Here is a 26,291-nt window from a genome sequence, read left to right as displayed (position 1 = left end):
TGCGACGTGACGGACATCAGCGGTCGCGACTTCAAAAGGATTAATAACAGGAGGAATGTTGGAGTGCGCAATCTGTCACCTTTTTTCTCTGGCTTCTTCTTATTGTGGCTGTCGTCTTTAGGGGGAGGAGTCTGGACAGCGGCGCCGGAGGTGACAGAGGGCGCAGGACCGCCGGGTTGGGGGGCGCTGCCATTGGAATTGACGCAGACTTCCGCTGATGGCATTGGAACGTCTCGCACTGCGGGAAAAGAAAAATATTAGCGTATATCAAAACTAGCCCCGTGATTGGCTGGTAACCGGTACAGAGTGTCCCCCGCCTACTCTCTGAGGACTGCTGTGACCAGTGTGAGGATAAGCATCTACAGATAATGGACAGATGAATATCCAAACTTTTGCACTACGCATAAACATCAATCCCATTGAGATCACAGACTATTAAAAGAAATGTGGGAATTTGGAGGGCAAGTTCTTGAGTCACAAAATGGGCATCTATTGCCAGAAATTATTCATACAATTAACACGTTCATTCCCAAAGACGTATTATTACATTTTTAGGTCAAGTAATTCAATCCAAGGTAGTTATATTTCAACACCCTGCAATGTAATTTTGTTTCCATATTTCCAGTAGTGTAATTTTTTAACAGCGCAAGTGGATGAACAGTAAGGCCGATGGGACTTTACCTCCCCTCTTCTTCTCTTTGTCCAGCAGCTGTTTCTTCAGGTCCTCTATGTCCTGCTTGAGCTTGGCATTTTCCACCAGCAGTTTCTTCTCCTCTCTGATGCTAGCCTGGACGCCTACAAGGAAGTCAACTCTTGATAACGTCTCCCGCAACTGCACAAAAAGTGCAAACTTCAGGAAGTGCTCCTCCGCATAACTACCAGGTGAAATACGGCTCGGCTCTCGATTGCATTACGATATGGCTTATTACGTCGGATGATTTAAAAGGATTTACTGGCTTTCTCCTTGAGCAGCTGGACTTGCTGTTTGAGGTACTCGATGATCTGGTCAGCCTCTGCGGCTCGCTGCTCCAGCCTCGCCAAGGGGTTAGGACTTGACATTCTGAAGAAGGCGCGAGGAACAAACCTGACAAGAAAATCGATTATACAGTTGAATACATGCAAATTCACGGTTCGGCATTTGAAACTATCCTTCGCAGAGTAATCAAAGTATGTTGGCATCATTTACTGAAGTATTGTTTTAGTCAAGTTGTTGACATTTTTTCATCTCCATAAGCAATGTCCTGTTTGGGTGGTGGTCTTTGAATGTGCCTCATACACATACAAAGTGAAACTGAGTAGTTTGCGCTTCTCTCAACTATAAATAGCGCATGGGTAATTTTTGCTTCTCTGCAGACTACAAATAGCCCATAGAGTCTATTTTGTGGTTTCAAATTCCTTTGACATGTTCCCTAACATGAATTAATGTAGCAAATGCCAAAACATTACTTCATGGACTGAATGCTTACATATTTGATTGTCCATGCGTGAAGTTACACCAATTAGTGTTAGCATATAGCTCTAATTATTACTAAGGATGGGCCTCGAATAATGTGGTTTCAGTTATTTATTTTTTTTTTTTTAATACAGTCATGTATGTAACTTGGCTATATGAAAGTGTCCGTGCTAGATAGATGCCGCCTACAGAAAAATAAATATAGTAAAAGACAAATCAAGCAAGCAATTATACATTGTTTATCAACGTTATTTAAAAACTGCTACGGCAAGGCTTTCTGTTAAAGGGGATGAGGCAAATTCTTTTTTTTTTCCACATTCAGAATGTTGTTTACCATCAATCATTTTTATGACATTTTAAAACATTGCGAGCCATGTCAAAACGTTATTTTAGTATTTGTCTTACCACCAAAATGCGGATGGTGGGCCGCAAATGGCTCCCCTAGTCGTAGTTTGGAAATTGTACTTATCCAAAATGCAGCTACGAATTCACTTAGATGACTTTGAAAACCAAGTAAATGCAAAATCACTTCATTACATTAGTACATGCAAATCCGCAGCTAGATTTGATCCTTACTTTTGTTTTAAACAATTTCATGTTCAAACCCAAGTCAAGAAAAGGGAGCCATAAACTAAAAATTGTTGTACAACATATTGTAATAGGTTGCTTCCTTAAACTAGATAAATTGAAGAAAATTGCCATCTCTAAACTGATTTTCTGCAAATTGAATACAACAAATCCAATAAGCTAAAAAACAAAGCCCAGACAAACACCCTTTGTTTTACTGGGTCACAAAAAAAATCATGTTATAGAATCTGGCTCTTCACTCTTTGAATTTAACACTTTCTGTGCCGAAAAACAAGGTACTTAGAACCAGGACCTAAACTCACTGCAGACTGTCAATTGGTCATAAGTCTTCACTCTTTATCATTTCTCTGGCATGCTCTTGCCAATTGGCTGGATGCCTGAAGTGGGGGGAAAAAAGGTGACCTCTGTCCACTAGGTGCAAAGAAAGATAAACGATTAACAAGCCTATCTCAAATGGACCATTAGAAATAAGTTGTTTACTCCGAGGACAAAAAAAGTAGCACTTCAAATGATATACATTATTTTAAAAAGTCTCATGTCCAATTACTTGTTTTTTAACTAAAGCTAAAGCTCTAAAATTAAATGTGAGGTGCTGGACAAATAAAAAAACAGCTGGCTCGGGATGAAAAAGAATGCTGAAGGCCGTGGAAAATTAGAAACATTTAAGCGCCGCAGCTGATAGAAAAAAACGCTAAATAAGGATCAAAGCGTTCCTTTTATTTAATTTAAACAGGGCCAGCGGGGCAGGCCACATGAACGCTGAACTCATTTGGATACGCATTTAAACAGGTCATAGTAAACACAGACCGTGGCGCACATACAAATCAATTTTGCTTTTGTTACTCATTCCATCTGTAAATACGGACTAAATACGAACCAGGACAAATTATTTACATCTTGTGTGACGCGAAAGTGCAGTCATAGCACCATCTTGAGTATACAAAATGAATGTCACCCTATAAATAGCCACACAACCCTTCAATGGTTTGTAAATTTAGACTTGCTTGACCATATAGGTCATACGCGTCAAAGCAGGAACATCTTATTATTTTTTAATACATATATTATTGTTTCTTAATGTCTGGGTATATGATAATAAATTCTTGGGATTGTTGCTAACATTGATGCATGTAGACTTCAAAGGTACCTAACGTATTAGTCCTTTGTGATGTTACGACGACCTTTAGCTATAATAGGGAAATACGCATAAGGGATTTAATATAAACAAATTGTTGCAGAGAAGAAACTACAATAGCTAGCTGTCAACAAACCACGGAAATTGATCCAAAGGCGCTGCGATAGACGTTTATTTGTGCTGCTAGTAAAACTACATAAATGAAATCAAACTAAATTAGGGTATGAAACACAAAAATAGATCAAACTTACATGGACTGTCGGCGTTCACCTCTACACGTTTCCACGAGCGTCGGCGGAGGTTTGCCACTTGGTCTTGCAACACTAATTTCGCACAGGCATGCGGCACGGATGCTAAATTAGGCCCAGTACCACAGATCTGTATACCATGCGGAGGCTCCCCTGACATGCAATAACTTCAAGGTAAATGCTATATACATTGTTTTTACAGCTCACCGAAACAAAGCCGGTTAGTAATTACCACAAAATGACATTTTTAAATAGAATCAAAAAGAGGGGAGACCATTGTCCAAACCACGGACTTAAAAAAAAAATCTTCATTTGGCCCGAATAACAGTAATTGTGCGTCAAACCTATGTAAACTTCTAACTTTTGACTTCCTTTTTGTCGCACAATTATGACGTCACCGATCACGTTCACTGCTTTCCTTGCATGGCGATAACATCCGACCTCATTAATGAAACTATTGTTTTTATCGAGATGTCGGTCATGTCCTCGGGCGAACAGACCCATACAATGAAGTAGAGAAGTAGAGACATCTTTCGCAGGTAACGTGACCATTTTGTATTTCTTCGCCGGAAAGCGACATTTTTATGATGTGTTCAGTGGATGTATGTTGACGAGCATCATCGACGTACACTGCGCTGATAGAATACTTCTTGATTCAAATTAAAACCACTCTATTTTATATCAAAACGCCTTTTGCAAATGTGTGTGTGTTTATCAAAGCAGGATTTTTAATATAAACGAAAGAAACGAAATTGCAGCGTTAATATCACACAGTACCAAGGATCACTGTGTGTCATTAAATGCCACTAAAATGAGACATTTACCTGGATGATGATGCAGGATGCAGCCCCTCAAGGATGCCCAATTGGGGGCTTTTACCTTCTTCGCCTCAGCGCTTCCCCATGATGTGTGTGGTAGCAATGGCCTCCCCCTGACCCCCAACTCCATCAAAATACTGGGACGCTTCCAGATTCTAAAGACCGTCACCCATCCCAGACTCTGCCAGTACGTAGACATCTCCAGAGGAAAACATGGTACGTTTTCTTAAATAAAACTTTGTGCAATTTACGTGACTGAGCATACCCAGACATGTTTCTTGTGCGTTGTCTTTATCTCTCCATGCAGAACGTCTCATCGTTGTTGCTGAACACCATGAGAGCAGTCTAAGTGATTTTCTGAAAGAGGGGAACAAAGTCAGGTTGGAATTTGCTTGAAAGTCTATAGTATTGATTTGGGCTTTTCTGATTTTAAATAAAAGCCATTTAGATTTTGCAGTTAAAATGTTAATAAATCCGTTCAATTCAATACAATTATTATGATAAACAATTGGCATGGTGTGTGAGAGACACTAATGTGTGTGTTCAGCCCAAAGCGGGTTCTGCAGATCGCTTATGAGGTCCTGGAAGGTCTGGCCTTTATGAACAAATATGGTATGGTGCATAGGGCCCTCAGCGTGCACAATGTGCTCCTGGATAGCAAGGTAACGTTATTGCTTCTTTTTTTTATTCTGTGAGCCGATTTTAACATGTATTTCTTTTTAGGGCAATGTCAAGCTGGCAAAGTTTGGCCTCTATCACATGACCGATCGCGGTGCTGATGTGGACTTTCCAATTGGGTCTGTAAAATTTTTGGAATTACCATATAGGGGAATGTTGAGGAAATGTCACTGTGTGTGTAATTGCATAAAGAAGTCACAAGATGGCATTAAAGTACACCATTCTAATAATAACTAGACCTTAAAGACAAACTTTCAAAATGTGCGATCCTCATAGGTACCCATCATACCTTGCTCCAGAGGTGATTGCGCAAGGCTCCTTTCACCCCAGTGATCCTTTCCGCGATGAAGCTCCGCGACCCTCGGGACCCAAAACTGATGTGTGGTCCCTTGGCATTTTGCTGTTTGAACTGTGTGCTGTAAGAATGTTTTTCCATAAGATTACATTCATGCGATTCTTGTTGCCTCACTTTTTTTTTCTGCTGGATCAGGGTCGACGGCTGCTGCATAACATTGACATAAACGAGAGACTGAAGTTTATTCTAACTCTGGGTAAGCCATTCTTCTTCTAGGAATGATACAAAATGGGTCAGACATCTTAAGTTGTGTCCTTTCTAGGCTGCATGGACGACATAGTCACGGTCCTTGCCGAAGAGCATGGCTGCCTGGAAAACATTAAGGTACAGAACATGATGACATCAATATGTTGCGCTTAAAGCTACAATTTCATTTATCAGAAATAATTTGTTCGACTAGTTAGCTGTTAGGTGCTAACCCTTTACTGGGCACAGTGGTTACTTTCGGACTGTAGTCCAAACAGGCAAAAACGACCTTTATTGGGCACACATTTTTCCATTTTTAAGGTCTAAACAAGCAAGAATTTTCATGATTTTTGAGAAATGTAGGTAAAACAATGACTGTTACGGACGCTTTCAAACAAGACTAGCGTCCGAAAGCGGCCGCTGTGCCCAGTAAAGGGTTAAAGTTATTTGTTTTAGTGCCATGGATGAGAATTCTTGTCTTTTAAAATAATAATAACAATTATAAATCATACAATTTTCATTAAATAAGTTTTGTTATGGAGGGTAGCTGACACCCTTGACTAATGCTTACTAAATATAAGCCAATTGAGCACTATAGTGATAACTGTGACCATTGAATGGCTGCGTTTCCCCACTTACAACACAGCTATTACCTACATGCAATTCAAAGTAAGGAATGGAAGTCAATCTTTCATGATAGCACCCATTTTTTTTATAGACTTAGCACACAATATTCCGTTGGCCTTGAGAGATGATTGAAAATGCTGAATATACTGGCCCTCTAAACGTTTCCTTTTCCGATAACGATTGGAGTTAAAAACAAGTTTGGGATTAGCGATGCATTTGTGGCATATACAATAAACAGCAAAATCAACCTGTTTTAATCCACTTTAAGCGTTGACAGAAAATTGTTCAGGATTTGTTAAGTTTCACATGACCAAAGTCAGAAAACAGGTCAGCTGTGTTTGGTTGATATCTGAACCGCGAACGGCTGTGATGTCATTTCGAGTCGACAGCAAGTGACAAAATGTCTTCCTCTTGAGATGGATAAAAACGAGTGATATTCGCCGCTTGATTTATATTCCACAAACACAATATTAATCGGAATGCCGTGTTGACTGCCCCTGTTAACTTTTGATTTGTTTGACCCAATGGCGATTACACAGTGGGAGATTCCTGCTCTAACCACAGCTATGCCCTTCATTATTGCTCAACTTTTTGCCGCTTTTTCTATGTCGCAATAAGTTGAAATTGGATCGCTCGGGCCAAATGCTTTCCTCAAAGTTCAGTTGCGCTTCCCGTTCTGTAGTTACTTTTGCGGTATCCTCCTGTGATGGCAAGAAAAAACAAAAGTACACTTTGTGCTGAATTTTGCTGTAAAATAGGAGTGGGCAAACCTTTTGACACACGGGCCACAAATGGTTCTCAAATTTGACAAAAGGGCCAGACCTGCAGCAGAAGGATGGAGCGTGTTGATAATCCACCTCACGAGGAAAAAAAAAAAAAAAAAAAAAAAAAATCCGGACATCTAGAAAACATGTGCTTTAGTGACTCTTATAACTAAAATGAAATGAACAAAATGCTGTTTTTTTTTATTGCAAACAGTTGCGCTAAACATTTTATTTGACCCCCGCCCTCTAAAAACTCCTTTGATTGGCTGATTGAATCCTTTTGACAGGAGCTCCCTGAAAACATCCTAGTGTTGCTGCGCAAATGCTTGACCTTCCTGCCTTCTAAACGGTATGTCATCGCCCCCCCCCCCCCCCCCCCCCGTGCTTTTTGAATATCTAATAATAATTTCAAAGCATTTCCCATTGTAAGTTTGACTACACTTAAAAAACACAGTAATAAGAAGGTACGCACCCTTTTACTACCATATCTGAATTTTTAGCTTCTCTTAGGGCAAAACGTTTGTTCTGCAGAAGTATATGATACAGCCCAACATTCAATTAAGAAAAAAACAAATTCAGAAGCTGTTCAAAATTGCCACCTTCAGATGTTCTAGAATATAAAATGAAAACAAATGACATCAAGAAACAGATGCTGCGTGTGCAACCCCAAGGCTTAGCCCAGCCGAGCTGTTGGGGGACCCCGCGTTCCATGGCGTGTCGTGCCTCTACGCGCCATTCCGAAAACCTGTCAGCCTGTTCTCGTCATCGCTACGCTGTGCACATCTGGAGCTCCCCGAGGACATTGGCGACCTTTGCAAAGGTTGGCCTCGAATGCTCGCTCCGCGCATGCTGATATTTCACCTTTCGTGCTCACTTATCGCGTGTGTCAAATGTTTCTCCTAGGCTAGACCTGAAATAATTAAAGATTCTGGTTGCTGAAGTTGTTATTATTCTTGTTTTGATAAGAACATCGTATTAAGAGTGGAAAGGTTAAGGTTAGGGTAATGCGATGTCCCTACTAATTTAGAAACCTCTTGTGTGTGTTGTTTTCACAAAAACAAGACGGATGTCAGGGAAATTGAGTTTTTGGCATGAATAAGAATTTTCGGCAGATATGTAGTTTTGGATTTGTACAATAGCAACCTCCATAAGATCTTGACTTTCACTTCCAAAAAGTTCATATTGTAATCAAAGCACATGAAAATATGAAATTAGCAGATGCCTTGCAAAGTTTAAGGAGATTTTTCATCTGACAAGCTAGCTAGCGAGTCCCTTTGAAGTTGCCACAGAATGACGAAAAGTGCCTCATCTCGAACATCATTTCATAAAATGGTTACATAAATTGACAAAGGGACTTTTAAAAGTCAAAAATATCATGATGATTCTTCAGCATGACATCAAATAGAAGCCAGACAAATGTACAGCAGTGCCTACACTGGACGAACAAGCTGCTCCTCACTCACCTCATAGCGGGCAGATCACCATGTCATCCGAATATTAGCGAATAATCCAAACGTAATTACTCGTCAGTTTCGGGGTATCTTTCCTTCAGAGTCTTTCTACTTTAAATTTAATGCTTTCATTTGTGCATTAAAGCAAGTTGTGTCACGACGGCGTTTGATGTTTTGTTTACGACATGCCCCTCCCACCACAGAAAATAAGTGAAAAAATGAGGTAGTTTCGAAATGCCTTTTGAATAATTATGTACTCTAATAATGTATTGTAATAGTAATAACGTAACGTTTTGATCCCTTCTCAATATCGTCATTCTTGTGAAATCAGTCTGGGACCAACAAATTTCCACTTTTATGCTCATTTATCTGGCATGAAATGTAAATCAAATACGAGGAATGAATATGAAACTTGAAGATGAAAAGATGAATGCCTTTTTCGTTGCACATTCAGTCAATATATAGATATATATGGATATATAATATGTATATATGTACGTATCTCAGAAGAAATCAGTAATAACGACTTTGCTTGTGCTGCTTTCAGGCGACGGCGACGATTACCTCTCAGAGAGGGCCATCAATGAGGTGTACCACCTGTGGTGCCTCGCAGGGGGCGATCTTGAGAAGGAGCTGACCAACAAGGAGATCATCCAATCCAAACCTCCTATTTGCACTCTGCCCAAGTACGGTAGCATACATCCATGTTAGTTTGTTCACAAGACTGAGCAATCTCGTTCGGTGTCAATACACAGTTTTGTGCTGGAGGATGGAGAGTCTTTCGGACAGGGCAGAGATCGCAGTTTTTTGTTGGATGACACCACCGTGACCCTTTCCCTTTGCCAGCTCAGGAATGTAAGACCAACAATAAGAGTGTATCAAATATCTCTGTACACGGTATTTATTACTTGTACACAATGTCTGTCAACTGTGTATTTGTGCCGAATTGTTTTGAAAAATAATCTAACCTTTTTTTTTTTTTTTTTTTTTCCAGAGACTTAAGGATGCAGGAGAAGCTTATTTCCCTCTGCTGGAGAACGAGTAAGTTGATCTCGCATTCTAAGGAGTAAGATCGCTGTCGAAAAGGCGTATGCATGTTTAACCGTTTGTAGCCGTTTGTGAGTATGATTAAATTGTGAGAGTTTGAATTGTTTACCTCTGTCATTTGTGTGCATTAGAATCAAAAACCTGCGACAGCAAAATACAACTATCACTTGCATTAATCTTTTTTTAATTGGACTCTACTTCAGCATATGAGGATCAAGCAAAGGATTCTCTAAAATAGTGTTTTTTTCTGCCATGTAAGGTCAATAGCTGTTACAGAAGCTAACGAAAATGAAACTCCAAATGGTCCACAAGTGTCATTTGACCATCACTAAATGTGCACATATATTATTTTTAACTCATTCAGCCAGCCTATTTTAGACCCCTCTCAAGCCTAACACAAAAAACATGACAAAATATATATAAAAAAAAAAAAACACGTAAAAATACGTCTTTGGGAGTGAATGAGTTAACATTGAAGCGTGACAAGCTATAGAAAGCTCCATATTCCTTCCTCTTCCTTGTAACTCAAATCCAAGGAAAAGATTTATACCCACGGGCGCTAATTCACACAAGAAATTTGTGCATAGAGGAGAGTTGTATTCATAGATTGCAATCTTACTCCATAGCTTCCCATCTAATTTTTCCTCACCATTTTCACTGGGATTTTAATTGACCGAAACAGCATATGTGATAAATACCTATTACCGTATTTTCCCCTCTGTAAGGCGCACCTAAAAGATTTATTACTTATTACTTTGAGTATTACTATTTTGTGTTTGAAAAAGTTTGAAAATATGTCATTACTTGAGGGTGCGCCTTATAATCCGGTGCGCCTTATATATGGGAAAAGTTTTAAAATGTGTCATGAATTGAGGGTGCGCCTTATACTCCGGTGCGCCTTATATATGGGAAAAGTTTTAAAATGTGTCATGAATTGAGGGTGCGCCTTATAATCCGGTGCGCCCTATAGTGCGGAAAATATGATACTTTCAATTTTCTGTACCTCTTACACGCATGCACATTTGACATTGAGTAATGACATCACACCCCGTACGTCCTCATCCGCTCGCCCCAGACAATCGAGCCTGGCGCACTCCAACAGCGCCAACGAGCTGTCGGCCACCGTCACGCTACCCCTCATCATCCGCGAGAGGGACACGGAGTACCAGCTCATCCGCGTCATTCTCTTCGACAGGCTCCTCAAGGTCTCACTCATAGGTTGACGCAAGGTTCCTCTTAAATTTAATAGCTAATATCACATAATTCATATGAGATGCGTTAATGCTTTCAGGCTTATCCTTACAAGAAGAATTTGGTGTACAAAGAGGCCAGGGTTGACATCCCCCCTCTTGTACGTGGACTGGCCTGGGCCGCACTGCTGGGTATTGAGGTACAAAAGATGTCCCAAATTGGATGCCAGCCAAAATATGCACCCCTTTTATTTTTGTCTAGGGTGACATTCAGGCCAAGTACGAAAGTATCGACAAGGACACGCCCATTCCAACTGACAGACAGGTAACAGCGCGGCGGAGCATCGACACCGGTACTGCGGATTTTACTTAAAGGGGAAGGCATCCCTAAAATTTTCTTTATCATATGCTCTGTTAGTTTAAAAAAAATGGATTTCCATTTGTGATCTATTTTGTAGAATATGAAAATAGCAGCAAAATCTACCTTTTTGTTCATATTGGGGTGGCCATTTTGCCACTTGCTGTAAACTGAAAATGACATCACAGTTGCTCAGGTAACGACCAATCACAGCACAGCTTGCAAATGAAGATTGGTCATCACCAGAGTAAATGTGTCATTTTCAGTTGTCAGCAGGTGACAAAATGGCCGCCCCCGAGATGGCTAAAAACTGTTGGATTTTGCTGTTTATTAAACGAATCAGAATACTGTATACTTTTATCAACAAGTGGAGCTACATAAAAATCTGTCAAGACCATTTTTGTGTTGACTTGAAAAATTGGATTTTGTGAAGAATGAATTAAGCGGCAAAATATCAATCACAAGGGATGGCCATTTTTTCATTTGCTTTCAACAAAAAAGGACACACTCACGGCTCAGATCATCAAATCTAACCTGTTTCCTAAGTGTCTATCTTCAAACGCAGGGAGTAAACGTCCCAAACCTCAAGTATAAATAATTGAAAAATCTTTTATAATTATTTGTATGATCTGACTCCCTGCCACTCTTTCAGAACTTAAAGTAAAATGTTCTTTTTTTGGCTCACAGATCGAGGTGGACATCCCGCGCTGTCACCAGTACGACGAGCTGCTGTCCTCGCCCCAGGGGCACGTCAAGTTCAGACGTCTCCTGAAAGCCTGGGTGGTCTCCCATCCTGACCTGGTCTACTGGCAAGGTCAGTCTAACTCAGGCACATGCTTGTAAGCCCATCTTTTGATATGCGTCATCATTGAAGTTCCCGCACCTCGGGAAACATTCACCGTTTTTGTGACTCATTCGGTATCTTGTGGCGGAGTATTTAATTGGCCACAAGGGGGCAGTCCTGTCACATACGGTACGTATAGTTGCCTTGACTGCAAACTCCCTGTCATCTACTTTCCATACCACACTATTTTTTTTTTTTTGCCCAGACATTCAACCTACAATACTAATTCATTTTTATTTGTCTCAAAAGATTAACGCTTAAAAAATAAATGGAATGAATAGTCAAACATAAAAACAAAAAAATACTTGGGATTGAATGTCAAGACCCTTGAAAAACAAGTAAAAAAAATCTTTGTGATTGAATAAGTTAAAAGCAAAAACTTGAGGCAGCTGTTGAGAACCTTGTTACGATCCAACTATTTTTTTTATGGTAAAATTACGATTTTTTTTTTTAGTGAAGAAATGCAATATTATTCCCAGAAAAAAAATCATGCAATATTTTGACTTTCACTTTCTGAACCTATTGTCATGACATCATTTTTTGGCTCGCATATTTCTTCAGATCATCTAAGTGCGATAAAGATGATGTACTTGATTTGGAAGCAAAATTTGCCAACTCCAACCACTTTTAGCCAAGATGTCAACCAGATTTTATTTCATTTCTGATTCCTATAAAACTTGACCTCATTTTAGCAGCGTATTGCAATTGCTTTATATTTCACAATCGATGAAATTTTTTTGTTTTTTAGGTCTGGATTCACTTTGCGCCCCATTTCTTTACTTGAATTTTAACAATGAAGGTAAGAAATCCAAAATTTCTGCTGTGTTTGGCTTGTTTTTGATTTTTTGTTCTCCATAGCCTTGGCGTACGCTTGCATGTCCGCCTTCATCCCGAAATACCTTTACAACTTTTTCCTGAAGGACAACTCGCACGTCATCCAAGGTGAGATTAAAAAAAAAAAACGATTAGACGTCTCGTGATACTGATTGATCCCGTTGAGCTGCTAAAAGTGGAAAACAAAATACAAAGCCTCCAAATGTGCTCCGTTCAAAAGCAAATGATCGCAGTTTCCAAACAGCTGCTCAATGTTGATTGCGTTTTTTTTGCGTTGTTTCAAAACTGCAAAAAAAAAAAAAAGAATTTGAACCCCCTTAATGCATTCCCACAGCTGTGCCCTATCATGTGGCAATAGGGAAATAAATAAAACAGCATTAAAAACAGTTCCTGCGTGACTGATAAAAAGCCCCAAACTAGACTATTATCATCTCGCTCCCTTTTTAGGTTGTCCAGGGAGTCATCTTTATGTTTATCTGTCTGGTCAGAGCTCTTTTGTTGATAATAATAATAATAAAAAAAAGCATTCTTTTGCTGCCAACATGGACAAATGATAAATCCAAGGTTAAGCAATAAAAAAAAGGTCTGCTACTGTTTAGCTTTCAATTCCCTATGCCAATCTCCTCCCGAACAAACGTATTGACAGACTATATATCTTCCAGACGTTGGGACCGTTGTTCTCCCCCGATGAAATTACTTCATCTCGGCCAAGGCATTTCGGACAAGCGAATGTTGTATTTCAACAACCGAGTGTTATTTTTTCTTAGAGTACCTGACCGTCTTCTCGCAAATGATCGCCTTCCATGACCCCGAGCTCAGCAACCACCTGAACGACATCGGCTTCATCCCCGACGTAAGAATCCAGGCATTCACTTGTTTTTATTTGGCCAGTTTGTGTTGTTAACATGCAGCTTCATATCTGTGAATAATGTACACAAAAATGTATGAGATTGTACTATCTCTTCAACATCTTTGGGATTTATTTACCGCATTTTTTTTATACTATAAGCCACACCGGACAATAAGACGCAGATGACATCAGATATTTACGTAGAAAGATTTAAACCTTATTTTTTAAATTGCCCACCTATAGCAAGTGTGAACATATAAACACATTGCTCATAATTCAAATATAAAATCATACATATATACAATCACATAGACAGCATATCAAATGAAACAAAACAAACTTTTATCCAAAATCGTATTCGTTTTACACATTATTGTTTGTTTTTTAACGCTATTTTTAAAGCCCGTTTTGAGAGCAGGCATTGATTCACATTTTTTCACTTCTATTTCATAGTTGTTCCACAAATTGATACCTTGACTAGATACACATATTTGCTTTACTGCTGGATAGTCTCCTGGTGGTTAGTTGAAAAAAAACAACACAACACAGTAAATATTGCACTCTGGACTATAAGCTGCAGGGCTCAAATCATGAGAAAAAAAGTTGTGGCTTATAGTCCGAAAAATACGATACCGTTTTTTTTGTTAAACCAACCGCAGCTGAGCAACTGAAACGAGCCCTCTGGAAATTTAAGTACCTCGATTAAATAATAAGTAAATAAAAACGTTTTTTGTTTTTTTTAAAGATTCGATTCATGGTTTGGTTGTTGCGGTAAAGTAAAAGCAGATGTTAGAAAACGTCTCATTTTGATTACTAATAAAAGATATAAGCTGTAAAAGTTTAGTTTCCATGACAATCAATTAATTCAGAAACTTGACGATTTGAATTTTTAATGAAAGCCTTTTTCAAAAACAGAACCTGCTATCCAATTTCAAGCATAGTGACAGAACATTTTTTTTCTCTTAAACCCTTTTATCTGCCCTTTTTCCTTTATTAAAAACGTATTTGATGTCAATGGATGGCGCTCCTTGCTTGGTATGGTTTCCACTTACAGCTCTACGATTACTCGATTATTAAAATAGTTGTCAGTTATCGTATTTTCTGCACTATAAGGTGAACCTAAAAGCCTTAATTTTTTTTAAAAAGCTGATGGTGCGCCTTATAATCAGGTGTGCCTTTTATAAAGCTCAATATTGAGATTGGGATTGGTAGATGGGGAATGAAGTGATAACGTAAGATTTACCTGTTTCTTTTGTATGTTTACAGTTGAACAAGGTTGCTCATATTGACATTGAGTTCTTAAGCTATTGAGAGTTTAGAGTTATTGAGTTATTGTTATTGCTTTGTTATTACTATATTGTGATTGAAAAAGTTTGAAAATATGTCATTAATTGAGGGTGCGCCTTATAATGTTGTGCGCCTTATAGTGCGGAAAATACGGTAATTTTGACAGCTTTAGTTAGGGTGTTTTTATATCGATAAAAAGGCACCTATTACGCAAAGCTAAAAAACAAAACAAAAACAAAGGTTATAATTCAATGTACTGCTGTAGCATGCATGTCCTTTCCAATAAATCCCGAGTCTAAAAGCAGACCCCGCACAAAACGTATCCAGAGGTTTAATTCAGGTCATTTTCCATTTGGCTACATCTCCCCCTCCCTGGTGTATCATTTATGCTACCGCTAATTCAATCTGGGCCAACACGCCTTTCTGCCGGATGAAATCGAGGCTGCGGCCGGCGGTGCCGCTTATCGCCGGCGTGCGCCGAGCTAAACAACGGCGTGCTCCTCAGCTTCCCCCTTCCTCACTTATCTTCAGCTGAGGCGGCCAGATAAGCGCCAGCTGTCCACGCCCAACGATAACCCCCTCCCCACATCTGGCAGGTGTAGTGCATCCAGGTGCTTCATTAGCGGCTTCGCAATGTATTCATATACCCTAATTTAGCATATATGGCGGTCCTTTGGGGCGGAATAGAAAGATTACAAATTGGTATAATGAGATTAATTGTGAATCAGAATCCGAGTCAGCAGTTTTTGATTCCGCTTTGCTGTCTGTTCCTTCGGGGCTTAGCAGAGTTAATTCACTGACTAAAGTCTGTTTCATTATGCTCATTTCAGCACATTGCGCAGAATGAACGTTGCTTTATCGCACTAATGTTTTCCCACTTGTCTTACGTTAACAGCTGTATGCCATTCCTTGGTTCCTGACCATGTTCACACGTGAGTAATTATCACGTCACCTTTTTGCACAGGCATCCTGCATGTTGGTATCATTTCTGATATTAGCCCTCATTAACAGCGGTAGGTGCTCAAATCTGCTATTCATTGCATTGCGTTGTTTATTTCCGAACAATTGAAAAAAAAAAAGAAATCCAGCTTTTATAAGACATGCGAAAGGAGCTACAGATGGAAATGGAGGCAATGAAAAAAGTCCATTAGCATCAAGAGGCTCTGGGAGTCTCCTTCCATTTGGGGAGCAAAGAATGAATGAGACTGAAAAGGTCAGAGGCTCCACCGGGGAACTTATTTTTCATCTTTCTTTGACCTTTATTCAGTTTACTGATTAATTCGTAAAATCGTTTTTGATGACTAAAGCCAATGGAGCAGCTGCGTTAAATTCTTTTAACCCTTTCTCAAAGATGTACCCCTGTTAAATCACTTTTTTCAGCCACACACATACACACACTGTATTTTCTGCACGATAAGGAGCACCTAAAAGCCTTTAAAAAAAAAAATAAAAAAACCTGATGGTGCGCCTTATAATCAGGTGCGCCCTATATATGGATCAATATTGAGATTGGGATTCATAGATGGAGAATGAAGGGATAAAAGTAAGCTTTACCTGTTTCTTTTGTGTGTTTACAGTTGAACAAGGTTGCTCATATTGACATTGACTTATGATGCAATTGAGTTATTATTTGAATTATTGTTATTACTTTGAGTATTACTATATTGTGATTGAAAAAGTTTTAAAATATGTCAATTGAGGGTGCGCCTTATAGTGCGGAAAATACGGTGTATATATATATATATATATATATATATATATATATATATGTGTGTGTGTGTGTGTGTGTGTGTGTGTGTGTGTACAACATTGTTGGAGTTACATTTACTCCGGGAGATAGCTCGTGTAACATAATTTCATTATTTTTGGGTTGTTGGCTAGAAATTGCATCACTAATGAAAAATCAATGCAAAATATATTAAGCTTAAAAAAGTAATAGCATAAAACCTTTTGCAAGAGAGTCACAATAACACAATTTATCAATGATTTGTTTCATGTTCCAATCAAATCGCCCTTTTTTCAGAAATAAAAATGACCCGTTATTGTTAGAGTGAAAGTACCATTGCCGCATACGTAAGTAGGTGAAATGTATTCTCCACGTTTGACCCATTCCATGAGGAGGCGGTGAGCAGCAGCAAACTCTTAACGCAACCTCTTAAATTGACTTCTGTCGGACCTGGCCAGGAATTGAACACTTGACCTCCGAGTCTCAGGGCTGAGCTGGTAACCGTATAAAAAGTATAACGTCACATTTGCTGACACCCGCAGAAAACCTGTTCAAAATCTCACGTCCCCCCCCCGATATACCTTCATTTACCCCCAGGGGTACTCCTACCCCCATTTGAAAATGGGGAAAAAAATGGTGTTGTTTTTTTTTTTTTGGAGGGGGGAGGGAGAAACCCTTCAATGAAATCTGGGCATCAGGACATCGTAACAGAATCATGCTGGTTTATTCGGAGAAAAACGATACAAACACCATCATTGTCCAAACTAGATGTCTTTTCTGGTTTCATCTCCACAATGTGACCCAGCATGTGCAGCACACACATTGAGAGCGCAGCTGTGGTGGAAAGCAGTGTGAAACATGACCTTCTTACCTCCTTCTCACCCCCTTGAGGCAAAGTCCAGTATTAAGGTGTCCCGCTCTGACTGCTAATGCCCACCTTCCGAGCATCGGCCGTTTTTTCAGGGTCATCTTCTCGTCATACATAAATATATATGTATCCACACTGACTGCAAGCCCAATGCCTCGGTGCATCCGCAGGGGATCCAAACAGGTGGAAGATCGCTTTCAAATGTGAAAATGTTCACGTAAAAAAAAAAAAATAGAACTACCATGCTAAATATTCTGCCAGAAAACCACCTCCACATGAAAACTCCCTATGGGCAACCTTTCCTCAGCACATTTCGTTTCTGGGTTTAGCCAATGTATAATTCACATATGCAAATCATGCCTTTTTATATACAAAGTGTTTTCATTGTGGCCCCGATCCCGTTGTCTTGCATGCTGCTGAATTTGATTTTTTTTTTTTTCTCTATCTGCACCCACCTCTGCAGATGTATTCCCGTTGCACAAGATCTTCCACCTGTGGGACACGCTGCTGCTGGGGAACTCGTCGTACCCCTTGTGCATCGGCATGGCCATATTGCAGCAGCTCAGGGACCGCCTTCTCGCCAATGGCTTCAACGAGTGCATCCTGCTCTTTTCTGACCTGCCAGGTGACCAATAAAATGTATTGGCAATGGTGAAACCTTTCACGCCATGTACCGCTTGAAAAATACTGTATTTTCCGCACTATAAGGCGCACCGGATTATAAGGCGCACCCTCAATTAATGACACATTTTAAAACGTTTTCCTTATATAAGGCGCACCGGATTATGAGGCGCACGCTCAATTAATGACATATCTGAAAAGTTTTTCAATCACAATATAGTAATACTCAAAGTAATAACAATAATAACTCAAATAATAACTCCAAACTCTCAATAGCATAATAACGCAATGTCAATATGAGCAACCTTGTTCAACTGTAAACACACAAAAGAAACAGGTAAAGCTTATTTTATCAGTCCAATCTCAATATTGATCCGTATATAAGGCGCACCTGATTATAAGGCGCAACATCAGCTTTTTTTAAAAAATTAAGGCTTTTATAGTGCAGAAAATACAGTACTTAACTCTCAAAGTGGCACCATCATTAACAACATTAAAATTAGGGCTGTCACTATCAAATAGTGACGATTGATTATTCTATTGAATATTCCAGACAATTGAGAGTGTTTTCCCTAATTGGTTTACTGAACTGTTTTTTAGTGATTAACGATTAAAAGAATAAAATGCTAAATTAGTGAGACAGCACGTAAAATTTAACAAAAAGTCGAGCCTAGCAAAAAAAAAAAAAAACACGTTAAACAAAAATCTGACATAATTTTTGTAAATTATACAAGTTACAAGTAGGGCTGGCTTTGACGAATATTTTTAGAAATAATTATTCTATTGAATATTCTATCAATTTATCAAATAAAAAAATGTTTTACAAAAATATTTTCCCCAATTAAAATTTATTTCCCAATTATTTTTGTTAATTTTGTATTGTTTCGTGATTAAAAATGAACAAAACCATCCAACATTGAAAAAAGGAAAAAAGAATAGAATTGCCAAATCTCCAATAAGCATTCATTTTCATCCTTAGATCAATTTATTGCATAATGTCTTTCATTTTGCTTCATCCGTCTTTCGTCTTTATTATTTTTATCCTGTCTTCAAGTGCTGGCTTGTTTTTTTTTTTCACACTGGGGGATTTTTTTTGCACATGTACGTTTTGTTGTAGAGGTTTTACTGTAACTCCCACAATGAAAATGGAAACTGTACTCACGAAGACATTTTTCAAGAACTTAAAAACATAAAATCTTGACACTTTTTCTTTCCAAACATGTTCTACTACCACTATACTGGGGTACCGATTTTGTCAAAGCGCCCTGAAACCACACACAAGTTGAAGCCAGAGTTCACAAAAGCACTGCAAGCACTTAGCATCCCTCCTCCGTGAAATCCTCCTTATCTGCTGCTGCAAATTCAATGTGCATCTGTGTGGAAATGAGATGCAAGCAGGCCGCCCCAAGCACCAAAACGCTCCAGTTATACGGACAAAAATTTGAAGACGATTGGCGTTCGCCGCACAGTGCGTTTTCTGCTTTGGGATAAACTTTCTTGACAAATGAGCCGCGTTTTGACTTGATTGACAAAAGCAGGTAGAAGGCGGTATTATTGCGGTCAAGTAGCCAATCAGCGGTAATATTGAACCACAAATGCTACTGTTGCCTTCAGGATTGCTCAGTGCTCTAAATGTTCAGTGGGTGACTTCCATTTCAAAGCTCTTGCACTGCCAAATGCTGCCGGCCTCGCTTTCTGGTTTTTGTAAAAACAAAAAACAACAATGATCCTCCTGCTTCCCCGGTTGCCAACCCCAACGCTTATTTACAAGCTAACATGCACATGTGTCTGAGTAATGAAAGCAAGGCAAAGGCACTTCTCCTTATAAAGGGAAAATATTTCAGGCGAAGATTGCGGCCTGCTCCTTTGCCAAGCTTGAAGTCTGTAGATTTTTTTTTTCTGCCAAGGACCCTCTAACCATTGCAAAATAAATGAATAAATAAATAAATAAATAAAAAGACCTAATGCGGCGCGCTATGCCATCCACGTCTGATTCATTGAATTTTCGGACTTCCAGGCATATTTCATTCGGCAACTCCAGAATATACCATATTTTCCGCACTATAAGGCGCACCGGATTATAAAGCGCACCCTCAGTTAATGACATATTTTAAAACCTTTTCCATGTATAAGGCGCATCGGATTATAAGGCGCACCCTCAGTTAATGACATATTTTAAAACTTTTTCAATCACAATATAGTAATACTCAAAGTAATAACAACAACTCAAATAATAACACTAAACTCTCAATAGCATAATAACTCAATGTCAATAAGGCCAAACTTGTTCAACTGTAAACACACAAAAGAAACAAGTAAAGCTTACTTTATTGCTTCATTCCCTATCTACGAATCCCAATCTCAATATTGTTCCATATATAAGGCGCACCTGATTATAAGGCGCGCCATCAGTTTAAAAAAAGGCTTTTAGGTGCGCCTTATAGTGCGGAAACTACGGTAACTTGTGTGACAATCACTTCCATCTTCTGCAAATTTTTATTACTAATGACAATGTGCGTCTGTATCCAACGTCACAAAATTAAAGCATACAACACTTGAAGAGGAGGCAACATAAATGTAACAATAGGTTGTTTCATGTTCCGATTACTTTGCTCTTAATTTGAAAATAAAATGTACTATTCCTGTCACGGCATTTAAAGATAATTAGGTTAGATTTGATAACACCTGCAAAAATTTCATATAAAATCTGAAGTTGCTGTTCTAGAGGAGCTAAATTTTCCATGTATTCCACAAACTCCTTTTGTTTACAGTATTGGGCTGTGAGATTAGAGGTTTTCATGGCAAAATTTCTCCTTCGATTTAATTTGACCACAACTTTAAGATCAAAATGCATGTGACATGCTTTATTATAGGATCCAATGTAAAGTCTGCAAGTGATTGAAAGTAATGATGATAATAACAACTGTGGGTACCTAAATGTAATGTTTGATTGTCTATTGGTTGAAAATAATGATGATAATGATAACTGCGGGTACCTAAATGTAATGTTTGCGGAAATTGCGGATGTAAAGCAAATGCGGGTGGTAAATAGAATTTGTATTTTTTTCATAAAAGCACCCTTTTTTTGATCACGTGAGTGTGTCATAATTACAACCTTTCATTGAAAAATAAAATCTGAAAATCAGTGCACAACATCGTGCCCGCGAGCATGCGATACATCTCGGCCTGACACCTGCGGTCAATCAATCTCATTTAGTTCGGCCCGTAGCCTCGAGTGATCCCCGCCGTAAGTCTCTCTTGTTTAGGGACGTCATCGATTGGCGGTCGAGCATTGGGGTATTTACTGATGATGCAGCAGCAGTAGCATTTCCCTTCACGGAACATTAGTATCTGTCTTTCTATGAGGAAGTGGGCACAGAACTCATAGGCTCCCGCTTGGAGATTTGACAGCTAACAACAAACCAAAGCTATTATTATTGCGCTTCGATGACATGGAGTTTACTCATACAGATTGACTGGGCACATTCGAAGGACTAATTGCATTTTTCTGATGTACGTGCACAGGAAAGGAATCACATTGCTGGCGTTGGCAGGATTCCGTTTCTCTTATACAGTGTTTTTTTAAACATGAGCTATCGTGTATCACATGGCTGATTCTGATGGGCGTTAAGTCATGGGCTAGGTGACGATCCCTCCTGTACCCGCGCAAAAGTCCAGAGTGCTGTAAAACTCTCTAAATACAGTCCGATTCCCGATTATGATAAATCAGTTGGAAACCCCACCAACACAAAACCTTCCCCAACTATGGAGCTCTAAAAGCCCTACCGCCTCCCAAAATATGCATCCTCCAAAAATCTGCCTTTAAAGGGTTAATATCAGTCAACATAGTCCACCAATGATAATTTTGAATGCACCGGATCAAAAATCTGCACCTACCTTTAACTCATTCAAAAAAAAAAAAAAGTAAAAAATACGTCTTTGGGATTGAATGAGGGCCTTCAAATATGGTCCTAAATTTAGCGTGCGATTCCTAAACCCCTAAAGCGGGCGTGGCACAAGAACCGTTTAAGATTTCAGATTCTTAAGCACTGCAATTGACCGACAAGCAGCCCAGGGTGTCCCCCACCTACTGCCCATATTCAGCTGGGATAGGCACCAGCAGGCCTGCGACCCTAATGAGAATTAGTAGCTCTGGAGAATGGATAAATAGATCTAGCAAACATGGGCTTAATCTTGCAAATATCGTATACCTGCATTATAGATGACAGTTCAATGTTTTTGAATCGAATGTGATTTCCTGTTTCCCAAGCCAGTTTTGTAATGAGTGTTTGTTTAGCCTCCTGCGTTGTTAGTCTAAATCAGCAGCGGCTTCGCTGGCTACAGCCAGTCATAATGCACACTATTCTGCAACAATAACCTCAGCGCACAATTAATTTATTCAATCCCAGGGAAGCTTTTTATGGCACTAGTTTATTTGCCTTTTTGTTTCCTCAGGTAGATGTTTTGCAGACTTATTATCATAAATACCTCATGGCTTAATGGTTCAATTTGTTCACCCCCCCTTCTAGAAATTGACATCGAACGCTGTGTCCGTGAATCCAGCAATTTCTTCTTCTGGACGCCAAAAAGTGCAACATACAGACAACATGCGCAGCCACCAAAGGTCTCTGGAGACAACGGTTTTGGAAAAACATACTACTCATCTGACTACCAGGATTTTCACAAGACGGACCTAGTGAGTATTGGAGCTGGGTAGGGCTGCGCAATTAAGAAAATTTTAATCGCGATCACAATACTGGCGGTCACGATTAATTAAGCTGATCCTAGGCGATATGAACTTTTAAAAATCCGACTACCTTACATGTCAAATCAAGTCATTCTACCACCAGGGGGCAATGTTTCCCACATTGTTGCATGACAAAATCTGCTAATATATTATTTACCAGTGTGAAATGGCGTCGGGTTTCTCACCTGATTCCTAATATATACAGTGCTGGCTGTTAATTGACACCCATTTTGAAAAATTGGCAAATAAATTGATTAAAAATATGCTTAAACGTAAACAACATGCTTGGTTCTATATAGGCTTCTTTTTTTTCAAGTAATGTAGTAGTTTATTATTATTATTTGTAAGTGTCAAGCTTTGAGGCCTTGTTTATATACTGCTTGTTTAAAAATGGGCATTAATTGACATGCTTCACAAAACATGAGGAATAATTGTGATGAATAATCATGATTTCAACACTGACCAAAATAATCGTAGATCTGGGCAATGAATGGCATTACTTAATTTGACATTTTAGAAGTCGATTATTTGAAAATAAGCTGAGTCATGGATGGTTTTCCACAAGTTGCAGAATGGAAAGACATGTTTACAAACTAACTACTTAATAGTCGCATTTACGCAGTTATGCACAAGCTATGAACATTAGGTTTGCGTCATATATTACGTAATGTAACTATTTAAAACCTGTAGCTATTATTGTGTCTGTCATTTTGCACAGAATGTTTTATTCATGAGGTAAACCTTTTCGTAAATGATTCTTTGGTATATTACTTCAATTAAAATTGAAAACATCCAGAATGTTCTAATAATGTTCTAATAAAAGGTCCGTTTTTATTTTATTTTTTAAGAAAAACTAAAGGAGGAGACTAACCCTGTGCCAATATAGCTCACTATACACAAACTTGTAGTGCCTTCAGCGGTAGCAGGTCTAATCATCAAATTTCCTTTGCAGTCTCGGGAACCTCTTGTGCTGCAGGAGCTGAAAGCTGAAGCGTCCCCCCGCATCTCGGCGGAAGACTTCATCGACCTCTGCGAGATGTCATACCCCACAAATAACCGGACCAAAGCCAGAAGGCCAAAAATTATCGCCGTTGACATCCGCAGCGCAGAGGAGTATCCTTGCCAGGGTGTTGTGAAATATGCTCTTTATCAATTTCCTCAAAAGATTTCATCATCAGGAAATGTGCATAAGCTGTGACACGAGCGTGGAGACTCGTTTGTTTCCTCTACTCAAATCATAAATCTTTGTTTAGAACTTGTTCTTATCATCTAATCAGCGATCTAAGATCCAGGGGTGACTAACGTACGGCCCGTGGGCTGGATTCGGCCCTCAAGGAGGTTTAATTCGGACTGCGAGATGATTTTGGGAAGCATTAAAAAAAAATAATAATAAATAAATCAAGCCGAACCCATTAGTCCACTATCCAAAAGTCAAAACCAAAAATCTACTTTTACAAGTAACGCCCAGACGAGCAATGTAAGCCACAAGTGGAAGTGACTAGTCCCCATGCTTTCTGGTTGAACTATGGAACACTACACTAGCATTCATGTTAGCATTAGCATCTTTTTTTTTCGGCTCAGTCGTGTATTTTTTTTTTAAACTTAATTTACTTTATTTACATTTCAGCAGTTAGCACAAAGCGGTTTCGTATTTGATGTGACATTATGACGACTTATTCTGTTATGTATGTCATTATGTGGGTGCCACCCAGTGTCCAAAATGAGGCACTACACCAACATTTTATTCTGTTTAATTTTCTTTACACTTCACTGTACTCCTTGAAAAGAAGTTTTACAACCACATATTTTGATTGGGCCATTTTCCTTCAATTATATATTTATGTTCTAATTGTTTATTTAATCATTTACTTCTTAATTTATATATTTTAAAGCATATATTTACAGTTGACTGTTGCTATTTGCTGGGAAATGGGACCAGGCCGGCGTGCAGCTCAACAAAATACATATAAGTGACACTAATTGTTTTTAAGTCATCTACCCCGATTTTACCAGTTTGGCGCACTTGAGAAAAAATTGTCTTCCCTGTAGCATCTGAGCTAAAATGAGTTTGTCACACCTGGTTTAAACCAATCAGCCAGTTAGCCAAATCTGATTTTTTTTTTTTTTAATGGTGCACTGGCATTCATTTCATTCACCTTATAAGGTTCGCCATTTTCCGCCGTGATTCTCAGAGCGAGCTTGAATTACTGTATATATAATACTTCTACTTCTACTTTAGGTGAAGAGCAATTACAATACTGCAGTTTTGAATTTCAGACCAAGGAAGAAGAGTATAGGTTTCACCCTGAAGAATTGCAATTGTTAAAGATCTTTTTTGTCCGACTGGTTTTGTTGACAGATTTAGTCTAGGAGCGGAATCTTGGTTTTAAAAGACCTTTAACCTCATGGCAACCAGCTTCAGCAGAGGTCACATGTCCGGCAGCTTCAACATTCCTTTCAGCACGGTTTTCGGCAGCGATGACGAGGTGCTGCAATGTCCAGCAACGGGAATCCTACAGAACTACAAAGGACGGGTTGTTGTCATCGTTAGCCACGCCATGAAAAGCGCTGCTGTGGTAATGAACCAATTACAAACGTGAATTTGAAATACATTTGTTGGCGGTACATTCATAAATCTTCTAAATAAGTCATAATCCCAAAATTGTAACATGGGGATTCTTTTCTTATGTGGTCATGTCATTTAAAGTCAGATGACTTCATATTCTTGCATCAAACAAGTCCGTTTCCTGGATATTTTGAAAGTGTGTCGTCATTTGTGGTTATCTTGCATGCGTCACACCGCCCAGTTGTTGTATGAAACAGATATGCGCCATGCAAACATTCATGCCCGCGTGCAAGTTTGATGTAACGTTACATCACTTCACTGTCCAAAGTTTATAATTATACGTTGGAAACAAAATTGAGCCCCGTAGAACACTGCAAAAACATCTGCATAATTCAATGTATGTAAATCCCGTATTTAAATATCGGATCTAGTTTCCCTGGCATGGTCGCGGGTCAGCCAGGACTAGAGGTCCTGCACCCAGGTGTGGAAGCTAGCATTGCGGGCCATGTCAAAATATAGTTTTAGTAAAAAGGTGGATGCCAGGCCGCAAATGGCCCCCCGGGCCATAGTTTGGACACCTTTGCAAAAATTGCAGTTAAAACCACAGACGTGTGGAGCTGCCAGTGTAGCAAACTTTATGGCAAACTTATTCAAATGTATATTTGTGATGCATTTGCTGAAATTAGTTCTACAAGACATGCCATGCTTTTTTACTTGTTTTTTTTTACTTTGCTGCCCCTCAGAAATGTTGTTTTGTGCGGCTACATGTAACGCGCATACCAGAAACACCCACTGCGGATATCCTACACTTTTTTTTTTGTAAATGTCCCATTTTTCTTTCCTTCTAGTTTGCCGCACACCTTGTCAAGGTGAACTTCCCACGAGTTTGCATCCTAGACGGAGGGATCAACAAGCTGAAGCCCACGGGACTCCTGACTGTCCCTTCCCCTCAGATCTGAACCAAACGATGGAGTCGCTTGGGAAAGACTATGTACATATTCTTTGTCTTTTTTTCTGATAGCATCATGAATAAAAAGAATTGCTCAACTC

The 26,291-nt window shown here is 39.2% G+C and overlaps 2 protein-coding genes across 10 annotated transcripts in view; one reads left to right on the top strand and one right to left on the bottom strand.

Annotated features, from left to right (window-relative positions):
* aimp1a (aminoacyl tRNA synthetase complex interacting multifunctional protein 1a) overlaps window positions 1-8,477 on the bottom strand; it is an 11,339-nt gene extending 2,862 nt beyond the window's left edge. Inside the window, exons 1-9 of one of the 9 annotated variants that reach the window (XM_088419057.1) lie at window positions 8,316-8,477; window positions 5,210-5,584; window positions 4,508-4,599; window positions 4,249-4,441; window positions 3,424-3,499; window positions 2,344-2,452; window positions 954-1,084; window positions 682-795; window positions 80-238 (exon numbers count right to left, since the gene is read on the bottom strand). In XM_088419057.1, the coding sequence (XP_088275183.1) occupies window positions 80-238; window positions 682-795; window positions 954-1,059 (379 nt within the window). In that variant the 5' untranslated portion in view covers window positions 1,060-1,084; window positions 2,344-2,452; window positions 3,424-3,499; ... (2 more) ...; window positions 5,210-5,584; window positions 8,316-8,477. The other 8 variants (XM_088419058.1, XM_088419056.1, XM_088419054.1 and 5 more) reach the window with 8 other exon arrangements.
* On the top strand, window positions 3,793-26,291 carry tbck (TBC1 domain containing kinase). Its single transcript, XM_088419045.1, has 26 exons — window positions 3,793-3,963; window positions 4,265-4,458; window positions 4,550-4,622; window positions 4,790-4,904; window positions 4,966-5,039; window positions 5,197-5,338; window positions 5,411-5,471; window positions 5,538-5,599; window positions 7,140-7,201; window positions 7,524-7,672; window positions 8,851-8,989; window positions 9,059-9,158; window positions 9,298-9,344; window positions 10,426-10,555; window positions 10,642-10,740; window positions 10,803-10,865; window positions 11,586-11,712; window positions 12,491-12,541; window positions 12,601-12,684; window positions 13,344-13,429; window positions 15,609-15,645; window positions 17,771-17,932; window positions 22,458-22,624; window positions 23,628-23,788; window positions 25,092-25,251; window positions 26,090-26,291. Exons 2-26 carry the CDS (start codon window positions 4,266-4,268, stop codon window positions 26,198-26,200), a joined length of 2,655 nt encoding a protein of 884 aa, XP_088275171.1. The 5' UTR covers window positions 3,793-3,963; window position 4,265; the 3' UTR covers window positions 26,201-26,291.

This window comes from Hippichthys cyanospilos, chromosome 7, assembly GCF_059441005.1.
Source record: "Hippichthys cyanospilos isolate Australia breed blue-spotted pipefish chromosome 7, RoL_Hcya_1.0, whole genome shotgun sequence".
NCBI classification, from domain to species: Eukaryota; Metazoa; Chordata; class Actinopteri; order Syngnathiformes; family Syngnathidae; genus Hippichthys; species Hippichthys cyanospilos.
The sequence above is the reverse complement of the archived record's forward strand: the minus strand, read 5'-3'. Positions and strand labels throughout refer to the sequence as shown.